Source organism: Perissodus microlepis, chromosome 8 (genome assembly GCF_051167445.1).
Source record: "Perissodus microlepis isolate ML-2025 ecotype Zambia chromosome 8, ASM5116744v1, whole genome shotgun sequence".
Taxonomy (NCBI): domain Eukaryota; kingdom Metazoa; phylum Chordata; class Actinopteri; order Cichliformes; family Cichlidae; genus Perissodus; species Perissodus microlepis.
In genome coordinates, this window is record NC_140468.1 from 26,225,703 (window position 1) to 26,244,697 (window position 18,995).

Sequence of the window (18,995 nt, forward strand, 5' to 3'; positions counted from 1 at the left end):
AATAAAACATCTTAGTTGAAATGAAACACTGAAGACTTCCCTGTTTTTAGGGGTAACCGTGCCAATCAGCATGCAGCAACACACACTTGATGCCAACTGTAAACAATTACTTCATGTGTAGTTAAAGCTTCCATTTGTTTATGAGAAACATGGCTGCAGTAGCTTTAGCAGGAGATAACTGTAAGAAGTTATTGCTCCAGAAGTGAAATAAAAAAATGGCAGATTCAGTGGTGTAGCTCCAGGTCATGTTGCCAGGCAATTTAAATACTTAACTTTATCATACTATAGGGATTAGTTTGACACAAAGTTGCCTTTGTAGTGCAACCTCTGCTCTGGCCATTATTCAAAGCTTCAAGTTACACAATTTTTAAAATGTATCCATACTTCTATGACTTTCCAATTCGCACACTTTAGTAAATTTTGTGCCCAAAATGCTGATCTTGTTACCAAATGTATCCTTAAAATATTAGTTAGCTGCAGGGCCAGTGCTGATGTGATTAAAAACAGCAGTAAGACAGTCAACAGTTACACAGATTCAGTGTGTTACATTTGGTTTCCACGTCACAGTAGGCATGAAACAGCACATTATTATAACTGTAAAATTTTAAAAATTTTATTCACAAATTTAAATGCAGGTTTTACAATCATTCTGAGTGTGTAAGAAGCAGGTTGGCTTTTCAGTTTGTGCAGCATCCCTCCTGTAGTCAGTACCCGCCAAGTCCCGTGTATATTCAGCGTTACACCTACAAAAGTACAATGCGACCCAAAAAGTGACACACGTGATGTAAATTTTGCAATGAATCAACAACAAAAAAAAAAAAAGCACCCATTAACAGCGTCGCTTATACAAGTTCAACCGAGTTGGATCCACACTGAGATGTCCCATTTATGGCCCAACAAACAACACAGCACTTCACTTTGCATTAGCTGAATTAGCTTCAGAGTGAAGAGGTGAAGTTACTTTTACCAAAAATAATGTGGTGATCTTTAGGGACATTTCTGATTAATCATACTGGGCTGAAAATTGAATACAGGTGCATTCTTAAAGCAAATTTTAAATGTTACAGTTGATCTCAGCTGCTGCTAGCAAACTTTTTTTGTTATTTATTAAGGAAATCTCTATTTGTTTGGCTATTAAGCTCCCTGTTGTGGCAGAAACATTCACTCAACATTCACTTTTAACATTTCAGCATTTTGGTAAATGTGGATTTTTTGCAAAAAGATTTGAATATTCTAGAGGTAAACAGAAAACTAAGGCTAGCAGCTAGTTAGCTTTTTCTTTTTTATATTATACACATGCAAAAATAAATTTTCTATTTGAACACTTAAAGTTGTTTCATGACCTCAATTACTGAACTAGAAGGTGTTTATTAGAAGGGCTGGTTAGTGACTTGTTTTACTTTTCAACAAAGCTGTGCTAATTATTTCCACTCTTTCTGCTTTACTTAGCTAAACTGCTACCAGCCAAAGCTTTTGATTCACCGTACAGACTTAAGAGTATTACTCTTTTCACTGAACTCCCACTTTGAAAAAAAAGAAAAGAAAAAGGACTTTGCTTTCACAAACTGAACAAATTAAATAAATAAATAAATAATCAAAATGTGGAGATAATGCTGAGTCACTTGTATGCCAAGACTTCATTATCTATCGGGTAAATGGGATGCTAAGACTAGAAGCCAGTTACCTTAAATTAGCATAAGTTTAAACAGGAAAAACTCTGCTAGTTTCTATATAGAGAAATTACAGTCAACTAGTCTTCTGTCATCCTCTTTTTGAGTTTGGTTTTGTAACAAGAACTAAATGTATTCATTGTCAAAGTGCAAAATGTGGGCCAAACCAACTGAGAAAGTATCAATTTTGCTGGAACTTCTGTTTTTACCTTTAGTGCCCGGGAAACTCCTATTTTAATAACAACCAATAATTTTCCTTCTTTCCATTTGTGAACAATTAGTGCTAGTAAAAAATGTCATGTCGTTTGCTACAATCAGTCAACAAAGCTGACATGTCGATATGTTCCTATGGCAACAAAACTACTACTACTAACCAAAGTGGTATAAGTAACAGTGACAAAATGTGTTATTTTTACCCTTTTGTTTAAACAAACTGAAAAGCACTGATTGACAGACTTAGACGCCTTCATCCAGACCTTATGCTAAGCTAAAGCTAACCAGCTGTGTTCTGTAGCTTCACATTTACCATACAGACATGTATCACTCTTCACTCAACAAGAAGGTAGATAACTATTTACAAATATGCCAAATTCTTTAAGCTGTGTTGATCAGGCAAATATAAAAAAAATCTGCAAAACAAAACAAAAAATAATAATTAAGGAAATTATGTATTGCACAATGTCAAGGACGAGTGATTTCTTTTGCTACTATTCTGTACAGTTTGTGAGTAGAAGTTCTGTCTGGCAGGTTGTGTATATACAATGTCTACAAGAAAATTTAGTAATACTAAGGTGGCATTCTGTTTGGGGCTGTAGATGTTTCTGCAGATAATTAAGACCAAAGTGAAGAAAAACAGTCATCTTCATTCTGATTCTGCTTTTAAACACTTAGTATGGTACACTAGTATACACAAATACTTGATATATATGAGACAACAATATGTGCACACATACAGATTCTCTCCAGTTTCAGAGGCACTCCCTATTGTTAGGTCAGGTGGTGTTAGTTGACAAAAATCTCTAAATTCTCATTCTAACTATCAGAATCATCTGTGTGATTAAAAATATCCATCCTTTGTAAATTCCTCGGAAGACGTCTTAAAAAGCGGCAAGTTGTCCTTTCAAAAAATAACTTTGTCTTTTATATTCCCCTTGTGTTTTGTTTAGGAGGAAATCGTCCGTGTCCCTCAGTGCAGGTCGATGAAATCTGAATCACTGTTCATACCTCCAGCCAACCACCTTTCCATAGAGGCCCCCTCCCACCCCAAAAAATTCCTTTTTTCTTTTTCCTTGTTCTCCCTTCATTTAATGCTCTTTTTACAGAGTCTGTCAAGATAGCGAGAAGTGAAACAAAAAACTTCTCTAACTGCCTTGAAAATAAAAAGACTGTAAAGAAAAACAAAACAGGTTGTTTAATAGGAAGTCTGAAGAGAGGTCAAAGGTCATATTTTCTCATCGGTCATCTCCAGGAACTGGGCATACACATCTCTGGAACACTCTCCTTTTTGGTTGAACAGAAACTTGTAGTAGCTGCCATCAGCACAAATAGCTATAAATTGAGGAGAAGGAGAAATAAATTAAAAATGAGTGTTTGTACCAATACCACACAAAGAATTCACCATATGGTACTACATCAGAGTAGGAAGTTATAAAAATTACAAAATCTTGCTTTTTCATGATTGACAGACTATTCAATTCAATTCAATTTTATTTATATAGCGCCAAATCACAACAAAAGTCAGACATGACCAAACACTGCTCCTCAGTGAATCAGAGGCACTAGCTAGTTTCCAGGAAGAGAAGGTGAATAGCTGATGTGTACCAAATTCACAAAGGCCTATTTACTTGACTCTACTTGGCTTTTAGGGTTTTCCATTAGGTGGTAGCACCTTACCAGGTACCTAGTTGTGATGTCACTGAATGAGTCATGAGAGTGCCTCCATCACAAGAATAAAAACCTGCCATTTTTAAACCTGACAATGAAGAAAATAGTCTGCCTTGCCATAACGACTCAAGGTGATATTCGATTGTAATTGAAAGCTACAAACAAGCAGAACAGAGTTGAGTGGGTTCTAGTGGAAAACAGGCAAAAATAGGCAAAACTAAAATGTGTAAAATAACAGCATCTATATCTTATGTTATGTAAAGACCCTACAATAATACAGAGGAAGCAGAGAAAACCCCAACAATCATATGACCCCCTATAAGCGAGCGCTTTGCCAACAGTGGGAAGGAAAAACTCCCTTTAAACAGGAAGAAACCTCCAGAAAAACCAGGCTCATGGAGGTGCGGCCATCTATCAAAGACACACAATGGAAGAGAGCCAGAGAAGCAGCAGTACAACTAAAACTCAGTGACTGATTGTGTGCTTTGTGCCCATACAAGTCAATCTCACAAGAGTGAGAAAAGACCAATAAATTCAAACGTTGAAAGCCTTAGCTGAAACGCTTAGAGCTGAAGTCATTTGTGCAACTACAATCTATGAGGAAATGTTAAGGTGTCTGGAGCTGAGTGTGAGGAGGAAAAGAGAGAAGTCCAGAACATAAACGAAAATGTTTTTAAAAGAAAGATATAGAGAGCCAATAAGCAAGCTACAATAAAAATACATTTTAAGATGATATTTTGTTATAGACATCCACTCTATATGCACTAACAGAGTTGCTGTGTAAAACAGACTAAAATCAGTGCTACCCCTCCCCATTCTTCTGGTCAGATGATATTAAACTAGAGCTTTGTGGCCACAGAGACGCTGCTTATGTTTGGAGAAACAAGGAAGAGGCATCTAACCTATGGAGCACTGCCCCACAGAGTGAAACACAGTGGAGGTATTGGGGATGCTTCAGTGCATCTGGAACTGGGAATCTAACAAGGTAGAAGGAATCATGAAGAAAAAAGGATATGTGAAGATTTTGAAAGAAAACCTGAAGCAGTCAGGAGCAAAACTGAATATTCTTGTTTCTGTGTGCAAAGTAGAAAAATGCAAACATCCAAATCAAACTAGGGTGTTTGGAAAAGCTGTGTCAGAAAGCATTCACTCTGTTTAACAGGTTGGGGTAATAATTCTGTCCTCGTCTGCAACTGTCAAACACTGTTACATGATCAGACGATGAGTTGGACATTCCAGAAAATATCACATGTGTCTGGAACCTACCTATGACGGCATTGGGCTCTGTTCCAAAGGCACACACACAGGGAGAGCCTGAGGGGACCTGGAACTTGGAGAAGCTCCACTTAGAGCTGAAATATTTAGGCAGGAAGCTAGCTGAGGCCAAGCTGCAGAGACAAAGATAAACAGGGTGTTTTAGGATTTATGTTTATAACACTGCATTGGATGTAATTACTACGCAACAGATTCTTCTCATCATCTAAGTTCAGAAAAAAGAAACACTTAAGCAAAGACCAACCTTGACTGTTTGTTCCTTTTTGGGTCCTCTGCAGCAAATATGTGCACTGTGCCATGGTCACTGGACACACAGATGAGGGACGCGTCCTGATTAAAATTAATGCTGAAAAGACAGCAGACCAAGAAAACAACACACTTTCAGTAACTCAGATACACAGAGGGACAAAGTAAAACCTGCAAACTGGTTGCTCTATTAATGAGTGTGCGACACAGTAAGTACATTCCATTAAAGCTTTGCTAGACAGGCACTGAAAGATATAGTTAAAGCTTTCAAAACAGTACAGCCCATACCCTGATTTCTTCCTAAGACCAAATTATATGGGAATCCCTCCTGTAGACTCATCACCAGCAGGAGGGACCATACTGCCCATACTGCATATTGTCAGGTGCCCTGTTCAGTCCAATCCCTGGCTATAGAGGCTGGGCTAGGACAAGGAACCTCACCTTTTGGTGGGAAAGGAACTCGAGGCAGTGTGTCAGGGTGAAAGGCACTGGCTAGATAATATTCAGTGTTCAACTCAAGCTAGGACCCTAGAACCAATCTCTTGAACAGGAGCTGCGTTCCAGTCTGGAGCTGCATTCATTAAAAGGCAACAGGCAGTGATGGGTACCTCGGCTCGCTGCCTGTGTATTGGGGTTTTTTCCCCAGTTGACGACGGGTTTGCATCGCTGCTCCTCCAGTCAGGTATATGTTCTGACTGGCACTTGTGCTTCTGTGCTGAATGACAATTCACACTACCCACCCTTCTTGCAAGTTCTGGGTGCGGTGCTGGAGGTTTCCCCACCTAAATGTCTAACTAAAACACTTCAACTCTCAGTGAGACCTCGGGGGGCATGGGTGATGGCTGATCGAGTGAAGAGAGGAGCTGTCAACTGATCAGACCTAGTGGTGAGTTGGATCAGGTGGTGAGGGAGGAAGCTGCTCAGGCCCGGTGTGCCCAAATGTTTATTGAGGTTGCACTGGGAGCATCTGTCAGTCTGTGATCTTCAATTCCCACATCTAAGCAAACTTCAATAGCATTCCAAGAGAGGCTGGGAATATCATGTCTCAAATGCCTCTGTAACATCACATGGAGATCTGGGATCATGTCTGTGAACTGGCAGACTGGAGTGGTAGTTCCCATCCTCAAAGAGGTGCACTGGAGAGCGTACTTCGATTCTGGCATTTATAGGTGCTCACATTAGTTAATCTACTGGAAAGGTCTATGCCAGGTTCTCGAGCCTGGTTTGTTGCTGCGAACAAATGATTAACTGTACAGTTACAATGAAGGCTTGGTCCACATTGTTAAGGTCAAGCTGGACTTATTCCCAGCGGGTAGCTGGACCTCGACAAGAGCTGCCTTTTTTCTCTGATTCTTTTCATAATTTTTATGGACAGAATTTCTATCATAGCCAGGTTGCAGACAACTTTAGTGGGCTCAGTATCACATCTCTACATTTTACAGATGACATGGTTCTCTAAGCCTCGAGCTAACCTCCAGCTAGCACTACGGCGGTTCACAGGAAAGTGTAAAGCGACAGGAAGGAAAATTAACACTCCCAAATCTGAGGTTATGGTTCTCAGCCAAAAAAGGGTGGAGTGCCCTGTCTGGGCCAAGGACAAGCTGCTGCCTGTGGAGGACTTAAGTAAGGCTCTTGGCGTCTTGTTCACGAGTGAGGGAAGTGGGAGATTGAAAGACAGATTGTAGTGGTCCGCTGTGATAAACAAAAAGCTGAGCATTAGGGCTGCCACGATTAGTCGACTAGTCACGATTATGTCGACTATCAAAATCATCGACGACTGATTTAATAGTCGACGCGTCGTTTGAAGCTTTGTAAGATCCCAAAAGACGCAGGAATAAGTAGTAGGATTTAAGAGTGTAATAACGGACTGAAACAGAAGATGGCAGCACTGCATGTACAAGGATGCCAGCTGCCGTTAAACCCCGAAGAAGAAGAAGAAGCTGTGTCCCAGAATTCATAGCGCGGCCCAGCTCAGTTTCCAACAATGGCGGCAGCTCGTTAGTTTTAATATTACTCTTATTATTCTTTCTGGGTCACAAAATAAACGTTTAACATATTTTCAGGCGAGAATGTAGCTGTGTAAACCTCAAATATCTGCTCAGTTTATCAAGACACCACATATTTTCAAAAGCGCTCCGACGTTTTAGGAGACGTCTGTTACCCACTAGCTCGATAGCTAGCCGGGGGCAAGGCTCACCCGGCAAATCGTTTTCAAACCCACCGCTGTCTTTCGCTACTCAGGTTAAATATATATAAGTCACTTAGATAACTTCAAATGTTATTGTTTGGCTTTTTTCAGTATTTTATTTGTTCCTGAGTAAATCTGTTTGGCTGAGATTAAAGTTCTAGTTTTTACACAGCTGAATAAACATCAAGCAGACAGCTGATTATCAGAAGCGTGAGATGCTCGAGAATTTACTCCGGTGTCCTGTTATATTTTAGATAGCAAGGAGTTTATTAAACTTCACCGAAACAATCTGCAAATTTCATTAAAATTTAATAAACTATCATCTTGTCTTTATTTTTAGTTAGCACATACCTTAAACACTTAAAGCTGTAAGCTAATGATAGTTATATAAGAGCAGATGCTGCTGGTGCAATAAGCTTTACGTTTTACGTCTAATGGATGATGATCTGATTAGTCGACTAATCGCAAAAATAATTGGTGACTAGTCGACTATCAAAATAATCGTTTGTGGCAGCCCTACTGAGCATAAAATCAAAGTTGTCGATTTATTGGTTAGTCTATGTTCCTACACACAGAATGAGACTGTTGATACAAGCAGCAAATATTAGCTTTCTCTGAAGGGTGGCTGGTCTTTGACTCAAAGATAGGGTAGGAACTCAGAGTAGAGCAACTAGCCCTCCACATTGACAGAGCTAGCTTGCTAACTTATTATTTAATCATTTTGACATGTTTCTCATGCTGTTAGCATTGTGCTAAGCACTTACCAGTAAATGTTAGCTGCCTGTGAGCCTCGTCTTAGCTCCTGTATGAGCTGACCTGCAGATGTGTCAAAAATTCTAATGAGTGTCCCCTGTGGAAATACAACACAGAACACAGGTTAGTAAGAAATACAGCAAAATACACAACTGAAGGAGTGTCCCTTTACTACTACTTTACTTAATTTTCTAAAGTCCGTACTTTCTCTGATGCAGTAGCTATTCTTGTGCCCTGAAGGTTGAGCGCTATGCAGCACAGTGCCCCCTCATGGGCAGGGATGTCAACTGGAGGCTTCTCTGTGTTGGCAAGGTCCACAATCTGTACATGGCCTGAATGCGTCCCAGGGAAGGCCAACAGAGAGTTGTTGCTGTTCGGACACAGCACACACAGACCTGAGGAGGACAAGGAGAGAAAGCGAGCAAGTGTTGAAAATGTCACACACCTGAAGAACAGCACTTCCACAAAAAAAAAAAAAAAAAGATTTGTTGCTCTTAAACAAAAGGAACATTTTTAGCCACTGAGCTCAGGTTTTTTTTCACTTATTCTTTTGACCAGAGCAGTAGAACATTTGGGACTACAGTTTTGGTGATTAATACATTTCCAAAGAATCAGCATGGTTTAATGGCTTGAGCAAGTCACAGTTTTATTCAAAGGGTAAACTGACCTTTGGGATTGTAGCAGGTCTCAAACACATGCAGCTGATGTGGGTTGTGGGTAAAGGTGAACACTTTGATCATTGAGTCAAGGACCACCACAATCCTAAGAACCAGGGACAACCGACACACAAGCAAAAATGTAAACTATTAAGTAATGCCAAAAAAAAAGGAAAAACAAAATTTAAGAGTTCATTTTTTGGATTTAAATCTTTATCAGCCTGTCTCACTGATATTAAGATCCTTTATTTTATTCATTTACTCTTTTTTTTAAATGGAGTGTGAATAAAAACAACCACGCTATCAGCAAACAAAAAGATCAGAATACAAAAAAGAGAAAATAAATCATTAAAAACTGCTGCAATAATAACTGAGCTACCTGTCACGTCGAAGTTTCACTGCTTTTACTTCTGTTGAGAACTCAATCTCAATGACAGTCTTCTTCTTCAGGTCATCCCAGATCATCACTGGAGAACAAAAAAGCCGTCACATATATAAAACATACTGCATGTTCTACAGGAAGTGGCATTATAGTGTTGCAACATATACAGCATTTAACAGACCTTAGTCATACTGTGCAAAATGTGAAAGTATGGTGGAAAAGTAAAACAAAGGGTTATCTGCCTTGGACCTGGAGATATCCCATCAAACTGATATGTGTTTTGCTTCTTTTCCATTGTAATTTCTCAAAACATTACTTTAAGTACTAACAGCAACATCCCACTGAAATCCATAGTTAACACCCTTTGGAACAAAAGCTGCAGAGTGGACAGGTGAATGTATGCATTTATAATCTGTGGCTTGTAGTACAAATAGCAAACAGGTGAGATTCTCACTGTGTATGACAATGACAGACAAAAAAAAAAGAATCTTTCTTAAACTCTAAAAGTGATCATTTGTCAGATTACAGGACTGATTTAAATCCAGTACTGACGGTAAAGCAAACAAAGCTGACAAAACATACCTTTGTTAGTTGGGTACTTGGGTTTCTTGCCTCCTCCCACTAGTGCTAAATAGTTACACCTGAACAGCATCTCCACATGGCCAACCCCACCCTCGAGGAATTCTGAAAATGACATTAATGGGCAGTAATGTAAAATACTGTAAAATACAGTAAGTGACAGTAGTAGGTAAAAAGAAAAAACAAACAAAAAACTGTCTGCACTTCTTGCAGTCTCTTAACTGTGGGTTAGCTCAGAGAAAGGAGAGACTGCAGACCTAAAGCAGTTAAATTTGAGTTTAAAGAAGTGCAGGTCATGTGCTTGGTCACATGACACATGCTGTCTTAGCCATATGCTGGGTAAAATGTCCTCCATGTTTCAGGACTTGCAATGCAGTTACAACACTTACTTCCTGTGAGCAGCATCCGCCAAGTTCTAACAATTATTTTGCCTTTGTTTTAAATCACTGAACTCTACACTGTATGGTATTCATCGTTTACATTCGATTTAATAATATAAGACTTTCACTCAGATACTGTTTTTCTCTTACTCTATTTTATTGAGCTATACATTGTTTGGCTTTTTTGTGTTGTTTTTACTGCTGTAACACAGGAAATTACCAACTTCTGTGATAAAGCATATCTTATGATTTATTATGTAGTAAGAAAATTATTTAAATCAAACTTTAAAGTAAAAAATATATCATCACTCAATGTGCCTTCTCATGCAGACAGCTGTATGTAAAGATCTCTGGGTTTCCCCACACATGGACTTTACCCATATGGAAAAGAAATAGTAAAAACTTATATGTGATTACTCATGAAAGTGGCCACTTTCTCATTACTTTCATACATTGTTTTAGTAAGTATCCAAAACATACAAGTTTCATTATATAATTTTTCAAGGGATCTTATATCTGTTTTCACTCTTATATGCTTTTCATACAAGTTTCACACAAGACAGATACAAACTTTATAAGATTTATATATATCTTTTCCATATGGGTAGTAGGGTGTTAAGTATGATACTTTTTAATATTTATAACAAAGCATGGGTGCTTATCCATTCACGTGAACAGACAAGTATGCCCATGTCACAAACACAATGTAAACACAGTAATCCACATACTGAACTACTTTTGGGAATTTAAAAATGGTTTGTTAGTGTTAGTCCATTTTTATTATATTTGTCCTCTTCAAATTAAACAAAATCAAGGAATTCTTGTGGAATTTCTTTTCAAAGACTGTTTTCCTGTCACTGACTTCTTTTTAAAATGGTTTTATATTTCCACACTGCTTCTTCTAATCCATTATCTAGTATGTGAGCAAACCAGTGACTGTAGAAAATAGTACTTACAAAGTCTGAGGCGTAAAATCCCTACCAACAAAAAATATGACCAATCTTTGCAGTCATGTTACCTTGTTTCTCCTTCTCTTTGAGAGGATCCGTGTTGTACACACGAAATCCATTCTCCATACCGCAGGCAAAGCATCCTGTAGAGAGACACCGAGGTCAAACAGCAGAAATCACAAGATGAACACAAAGTTAATCCACTGTTGTTGTCATACAATGTGGTTCTCGTAAATGACTTTACAATATCAGGTCATCTCAAGATTTACAGTAACGAGAACGCACTACATGAGGACACTGGGAAGAATGATATGCATAGACAAGTGCAGCCCTTATATAGAAAGTGTTTGGATCTCTTCTGGAATTCATATGAAACTGCCGCATCGTCGTTGACAACGACGACAGTGACGTTTAGTGCCATGGCCCCATAGTGTAGTAACAATAAGTTAACTTCAATCTTCACAAATGTGGCTGACGAGTAACTTTAACAAAAGGTTATGATAGATGCTGACCGCACGGTCAGGAATCACACTCCAACTTTACGGCCTGTGTAAACGTTGGTGGGTGGGGAGCTAGGAAAATGTCGATTTAACGTAAACTACAAATGAACAACATGTTATCTGTATTTTAGAAAATGGACAGTCATAACGAAAAACTGATCACCGGGAAAGCTAACATAAAATTATGCAATTAAGGTGCATTAATGTCGGTTTAACGTTCATTTACCGAAGGGAGCTGTTAGCATTGCTTAGCTAACACTTGCTGACACCCGTTGTGGTCACAGTAATGACTAGTGCGATAAAAACTTAGCTTATATTAGCATTTGTGCTAAGTTTAAATACAAATCAGTTAGTTAATTTCCTCGTTATAGAATTCGACCATTTTTTATCATGTCTGTACCAAATTTTCTAGTTTCTAATTAAGACTCGATAACTGGTTAGCTGAAAACAAAAACGCTAACTATTTTTCGGATAGGTTAGCCTAAGCTAGTATTAACGTTGAGCGCTTAAAGTTAATGTTTCAAGAAGAGAGAGCACGTAGCCATATTTTCACAATGGACTACAATATCTGAACGTGAAAAACTGCAGTTGTTATTTTAGGTTTTATATTTGAAGACGCTGGCTTAGTAGTGATAGATTAGCATCAACGATGCTCCCAAATCACGTTTGGGAGGACAAACCCCCCCACCACGACGCTTCATACCATGATCCTGGTTAAATCCAGCATAGAGGAGTCCATTCCCGTGCGGATTTGAAGGCAGTAAATTCATTATTGTGACAGAACAACCGAATGCCAAACAGCGGTAACAAGTTAATCCAACAGCGGCTGTCTGAGAAGCTAACTGGCTACCATTCCTCCTGACTGTGCTGAATAGGGAGGAGGAAAACAAACGAGGCTGGTTCCTTCTCAGGAAGCGCTGTCACCAGTCGGGAGATCAAAGAGGGTTTGCACCATCCGCTAGCGCATTCAAGAGACGAGAGCAAATGCTGAAATAATTGCAAAAACTTCGTTTTTACTAAATGTTGCTTTCCGACTTAACTAATAAGCGGGTTTTTAAGATCCAAGGGAAAGTCCATCAATATGTAATCCAATCCCATTCTATTACCCTACAGTTATACGTAATATATACCAAGCACCACGGTTTAATCTGTATTTACCGTCACAAAGGTGCATTAAAATATTGTATTACAAATCATATAACAAACCCACCGCCGATATAGCCCCAGTGGCCTAATGGATAAGGCACTGGCCTCCTAAGCCAGGGATTGTGGGTTCGAGTCCCATCTGGGGTGATGCATTTTAAAATGAATTTAGTAACACGTGGTAGAAAACTTGAAATTTAGACCAACACAACTACTGGTTTACGATCAGCGGAATCCTGGAGGGTCGCTCATCTTTATTTAATAGGGAACTGTAGCATTACATAGCCTAATGTGGCAGTTCTCGAAGTGAAACATGAATGTATAAATACAGCAAAAATAAAACGTCATCAGTGTTCAGTTATGTTCACACCGAACGCGATAGGCGCGAACAAAAACGCGCCAGACGCCCTAAATGACACGTGCAAATTCGCACCTTGACGCATGTCCAATGCGAATCAATCGCGCCTCAAAATATGCAATTTTGACTCGCGTGAACCGGGAATGTGGGAGGAAGTTGTGCCAGACGGTATGTTTGCAAGATGGCAGCTGTCGAGCTAGCGTAGCGAAGAGAGTCTCCCTTCTCTATTTACTGTGGAGACCAGGGCAGCGCCGTTAAGGACGTCCTCACCGTACCTGGGTCCATCAGGTCCTCCAGAGGCGTGAGCAGTTTGGTGAGTTTCACCATTTGCTCCAGGAGCTGCACCTGCAGAGCGCCTGTCCATCTGCATGCGGGTATGGTAGTCCTTTATTGATACTTGTGCTAATAAATGCTAAACTATTGTTTATACACTGCTAACATGGATGTGGTATGCTATCAGTGAATGCCATCGGAGTTTACTGATAGCAAACTGTGGTATGGAGACGACTGTTTATAATATTTCTAGTGATACTAGACTCATCAAGTCCCGATTTAATTCGATTTATGCTGTTATCAGTGTTTGCAATGATAGCATGGCTGTGGTGTCATATCAGTGTATGCTCTTGGTGTTTCCTGATATCAAACTGTGGTATGAGGACCATTGTGGGTTAATCTTTGTAGTGATACTCACTCCTTTTTGTTTATTTAGACCTGGTTTAATTCTGGTATAGTTGAATATTTGTATATAATCCCCGCAGCTGTCAGACTCTATAACAGGGGTCACCAGCCTTTCTTAAAACTGAGAGCTAGATAAAATTGTGAACAGTTTGGTTCACTTTTAGTTATATGGTTCTATCTAGCATATTCTATCGTGATAAGCTGTCTTATCACGGGTTAATTTTTCAAAAATATTAACAATGATTTAAGCAAGGAAAGGGCTACATGTCAACATACAACTCTTTATTTCTATTAATGTCTTACTTCATTCCTACCTGATTGACATGTCTAGGAATTATGAGTGATTGGCACACTGTAGTGGTAAAATGTTGCTACCAATCAAATTATGATATGGTAAAGTTAAAACAAAACACAACTGACTGTTTTATATTATATCTAATATATATTATGTAATTATCCTTATAATTACAAAATGTTTTATGTAAGATTTATGTTTTGTAATTTAAATCTGACATCACAAAAGTATTTTGGAATTGGAATAATGTATTTTGTAACTGCAGTACACATAATACTAATTTTGAACAATTTTGTCCAGGTTCCTTGTCACCGGGGATTCCTTCAGGACCAAGGATGGGTACCGGTATCCGGTGCCATTATGGCACCAGTTCTGACATAAACGGTAGTAACCAGACCGAAAAGCAGCGCACATTTCGGTGCTTTATTTCGGTGCTTTTTTTCCTGAGACGTCATACACTTTGGATTCTAGCCAATCATTTTACCTTTCCGAGGATAGTAGGCGGGCCCAGGTACGTACGTTCTTTTAGAGCAGAGCTACAGAATAAAAAGTCTGGCTGTACTTCACAGCAAAAGATGCAAACTCAGCAGCCTGCAACAAGTGCTTTAAGGTGATACTGTGCAAAGGAGGTAACAACTCAAATCTGATGAAACACCTGGCGACGCATAGCGTTTTTTTTTAAAGCCGAGAAATGCACAGTATTTCATAGCTTGCTGCAAGACCTCACACCGAGCACATCTACTGCGGGAGTGGTGCCTGTTATCGGACCTGGAGTTAGCAACATCCCCCAAGAACCCGAAGAGGAGAGTCCTGGCCCCTAGCCCTGCCAGTGTAGCAGAAATGATGACGGATGATGATGGCAGCAGCAGCAGCCGTTTTTCTCTGCGTGAGTAGCTTAATGTTGTTCGTGTGTAATTTACGTTGAGTAGGCTAACCACGTTATTACATTAATGCACGTAAGGTGAACTAGCAAACACCGTCGTAGTTACATGTGGCTGTCTTCTTGTTTGATGGCAGATACTCCCTTCACCCTGGCCAAAAAGGCTAAAATGACCAAAGAAAAAGTGGGAAACAGCTGAACATGAGAGGTTTTTAGACAAAATTGGTGTTTTTTCCATTGATTAAGCACTGCTTCCAGCCAAGAGTGATACCATATATGCTCTATAGCTGCAGAAAAGGCTAACATTGTTATCTTTTTACAAAAAAACAGCTAAACATGAGAGGTTTTTGGACAAAGTGTGTGTTCTCCAGTCTTTAAGCACCGGTTCAAGCACCGTTTAAGCACCGGCACCGTTTCAAAAGTACCGGTTTGGTACTGGTATCGGATAAAACCTAAACGATACCCATCCCTATTCAGGACCATCGCGTTCAGTTTCAGAGTCGGTGTGTCCACGGTGTGCCAGATCACCCCCCAGGTAGCGACGGCCATCTGGGACTGTCTAGTGGATGACTTCATGGCTATGCCTTCACCTGGAGACTGGCGGTCCATCCATTAACAAGGTTGCCCAAACTTTTTGCATCCCACTGTATTAGTATATTTTGTCATTAGTATAATATGAAATAAATTCTACATGTGTCAAGTCGTGTGCCAACATTTGCTGTGTAGTAGAACTGAGACATTAGTCATTATAAAAAATTATTTGAAATAATATTAAAATTCTCAAACAGAAAATCATTAAACATAAATATATAAAATATAAGTATTTACAGAGAGACAGGAATAAAAAGGACCCAGCTGCTCTCCAGAGCAGGAACAAGGCCGAGGAGGAAATGCTCCATTGGAGACTGGTGTGGACTCTTCAGGGACTCCAGGATGGCCAGCTCCACCGCCGATGGACCGTCCTGGGACCCGTCCCTCATCTGCCTCGGAGCTGTCCTCCTCTGTGGGCCTGTAAAACAGCACAAAACACAAAGAAATGAGAAGGCTGCTACTAGATTTTCATTTTCAACATTGAAAAAAAAAAAAAAAAAACAGGATCTAAGATTGGTTGTAGATATTTAGTAAAGGTGATCACAAGGGAATCCCACAGAGTAAAAAGCTATCAGTGCTTGCTGTACATCTGATGCTACATACCTGTGGGTGCAGCAGCAGGAGCTCAGGGACTAGGGAGCCAGGAGAAGCAACAGGGGATGCACTGCTGCAGAATCAGTTGGTTCTATCAAGTCAATATTAAATGTTAACAGGTTGAATACAATAATCATAGAGAAAGTATATACAGTGGTCCCTCCTTTATTGCAGCAGGGGTTCTCAGAATAACTAGCCCCTGGCCACGCACTTTATACACTTTCTTCCACACACACATGAACATTAGTCACAGTTCTCACAAGTTGATTCTCAAAGTGCAAACCTTTGTAGATTGCAAAACGTAAAAGTATTATTATGCCGCGTTTTGTCTTCATCTGCCTGCCACTTTCGTGCGCCTTTTTCCCTCGCAGTGCAGGTGTCTATTTCCGAATGAAGGTCATAGTTATGGGTGTTTTTGTGCTGTTTTTTCTATTGGACGTGATGGTTATCAAAACCAAACATGATAAATTTGGCAAGCGCTGGAGACACGACACGGAGGAGATTTGTCAATCAGGCTGCAGAATGCAATGCTGTACTGTGCAATAAAAAAATCAGCGAAAAAGCGAAGCAGTGACGGGTGAACAGCGGGACCACTGTGTGCTGTTTATTAATAAACAATAAAATATATTCCTATATGACAGCATGCATAAAAGCAGAACGGTATTTGTACATCAGTGGGAAAATAGCGGTGGCTTGCTAGCTTTTGTGCGGCTTCCCCGGGTCAGTGAAAAATTTCTAAAGACAAATGAATGAACTTGCCAGGTTGCCCGATCTCTTCACATATCTTCCTCCAAGCTCGTCCTTTATATTCCTGTCTCGGTACAGAAAGCAGCTGGTGTCCTACAGCTCCGGGTGGTTGATTAGCCTTTCCTCCATACTGAATGAAGTATGAAGGGCTTTGGCTGGATCTGCACCTTTGACCTAGGTCAGAGCCACATCACCAGGCTCCTGATTGGTTGTCGCGGCGCGAATTGACACTGGAGTTCAGATTTTTCCAACTCGGGCGGTAGACGCAATACCCACGTATGCACAAAATGCAACACAAAAACTGACACGCATGGTTTTATTCGCGAGTCAAAACGCGCCAGACGCACTGCTGTGACGCGCGTTTCACGCGTTTTTGTGTTTTCGCGACGCAAATCTGCTTCCGAATTTTCGCGGACCGCAATTGCAGCACGATCTGATATCCTCGTGTTGGTGTTGTTCCCAGATCATCATACTAAATGTTGTTCCAGGATCAACATTGCAAGTGACCAATCAGAATGTTGTGACGGCATACTTTTGCGACTTCGGGAAAAACCGGCGTAAAACAAAAAACTGTACTTAAGCTGCGAGAAACCGCCTCTGTCCGCCGATCAATGGACCCTGACCCTAACCCTAACCCTTTAATAAACAGTAAGCAGAATTGATATTGTCCTTGCAACATTGGAATTTCATAAATGCACGAATGGCTTGGCGTGCAAAAGAATAACGTCACAACAATATGATTGGTCACTTGCAATGTTGAACCTGGAACAACATTTTCATGATGGTCTGGGAACAACACCAACACGAGGATATCAGATCATCCGCAATTGCACGTCATTGCGCTTTTACATTGACTTTACATGTAAACCTGACGCTCTGGTCGTGTCTATCGAGTTAGGTGTGAACACACCGTAGCCAGCAATGACTTATGCTTAGTTTTCTTCACAAGTCCCGTGGAAGCCATGTGTGGAATATGATTCTCTTTTATCTTGTTTATTAGATTAGGGTCTTAGTCACTTATACTCACCTATGAAATATCTAGATATACCACCTTCTTTTAATTTGGCATTTTTGATGATTTATCACTGCACTGACTTCTAGGTAACATAAGATAAAAAAATAAATAAATAAATACCAAAGAGCAATTATTCCAGTCCAGTGGTCCCATATGGACATGGAAATCGACAATGGCATATTTTGTTAAAATTTTAATTTTATTATTTTTGCCAGCAATCCTTTACATTCTCTAAAATGTTCTAAATGCTTAAAACCAAGTTAGTTTAGTAATCCTGAATTTGCTAATAGCTATTTTATTCTGCCATTTCCAAATTCTGTTAAATAATTGTAATTATTTAGGTTTTCTAATTTCATAAATGCAACAAACATGGTAAAGTTGATAGCTAGCTAGTCACATATTAAAATGTTTTATTTACAAATAGTAGTAATGCTAATTTATGACTGTTATTTCTGATTGTGTCAGCATTTTTCAAATTAGCTGGCAACTAACCATTAAAGGCTACTCTCCTACTAGTGCTGCAGCAAAATCCTTTTTGAAGAAAGACCACACAGGAGATTCATGGACGTTGTGAAAGAGGACATCAAGAGAGCTGCTGTGACCTGTTTTTAGCATCCTCTGGACACGTCATGATGAAGGCTTCCTAAACAGAGCAGCTGAAAGTAGACATATGCCTGATGCAGCTTTTAATTTTTTAGGTCATCTAAAAATTTTAAAACCTTTAGATTATGATACAAAAACCTTATTTCACTTATCTATCTTTGGTTGACTGTTGGTTGTCTAAGTTTATCTCAAACTGTGCCTATAAAACTTTTGTGGTTTACAATGCAGTCACTTGTAAAATTCATAACATTCTAATAAAAACTCTCCTACGTTTACGAGAAACCACCGATCCATCACAATCCACCGTGTTATTGCTATACAACAAAGATGAACAAGTCACCAGCATTACGGGCTGACTGGCCAGATAGCAGCACTGGTGTTTTTCCCACATGGACAGGTGGTTTGCTGGATTTGGGGCAAAACAACTTACAATTTGCATTTTATACATCAGAAATCAATGAACTAACTGAAAAGATGCCGCAGACAGTGAAGTTAATGTAACATTGTTAAGACTGAAGTTGGGTGTTCCCGACTGCAGCTGGGATTCATCTGCATCTTTGGCCAGCTTTTCCCCCCATCGTATTACTAGATGATATGATATTGAAATTACTTGTGTTAAATAACTGAC

General features: G+C 39.6%; 1 protein-coding gene, 1 long non-coding RNA gene and 1 other non-coding gene across 5 annotated transcripts; 2 read left to right on the forward strand and 1 right to left on the reverse strand.

The window, feature by feature from the left end:
• Window positions 1-597: 597 nt before the first annotated feature.
• wdr45b (WD repeat domain 45B) lies at window positions 598-13,323 on the reverse strand. 3 transcript variants are annotated; one of them, XM_084938430.1, is made up of 10 exons: window positions 13,240-13,323; window positions 11,032-11,106; window positions 9,637-9,738; window positions 9,052-9,139; window positions 8,684-8,778; window positions 8,221-8,411; window positions 8,028-8,113; window positions 5,074-5,175; window positions 4,821-4,942; window positions 598-3,218 (listed from the first exon to the last, which is right to left on the reverse strand). In XM_084938430.1, the coding sequence occupies exons 1-10, from the start codon at window positions 13,289-13,291 to the stop codon at window positions 3,112-3,114; spliced, it is 1,020 nt and encodes a 339-aa protein (XP_084794556.1). In that variant the 5' UTR covers window positions 13,292-13,323; the 3' UTR covers window positions 598-3,111. The 3 variants fall into 3 exon arrangements, with proteins under 3 accessions (XP_084794556.1, XP_084794557.1, XP_084794555.1); XM_084938431.1 differs by lacking the exon at window positions 13,240-13,323 and adding an exon at window positions 12,674-12,774; XM_084938429.1 differs by lacking the exon at window positions 13,240-13,323 and adding an exon at window positions 12,167-12,579.
• Window positions 12,684-12,756, forward strand: trnar-ccu (transfer RNA arginine (anticodon CCU)). Its single transcript has one exon. It is a non-coding gene; the product is annotated as a tRNA-Arg (tRNA).
• Window positions 13,243-14,402, forward strand: LOC146382110 (uncharacterized). Its single transcript, XR_014801194.1, has 2 exons — window positions 13,243-13,338; window positions 14,238-14,402. It is a non-coding gene; the product is annotated as an uncharacterized LOC146382110 (long non-coding RNA).
• The last annotated feature ends 4,593 nt before the right edge of the window (window positions 14,403-18,995 follow it).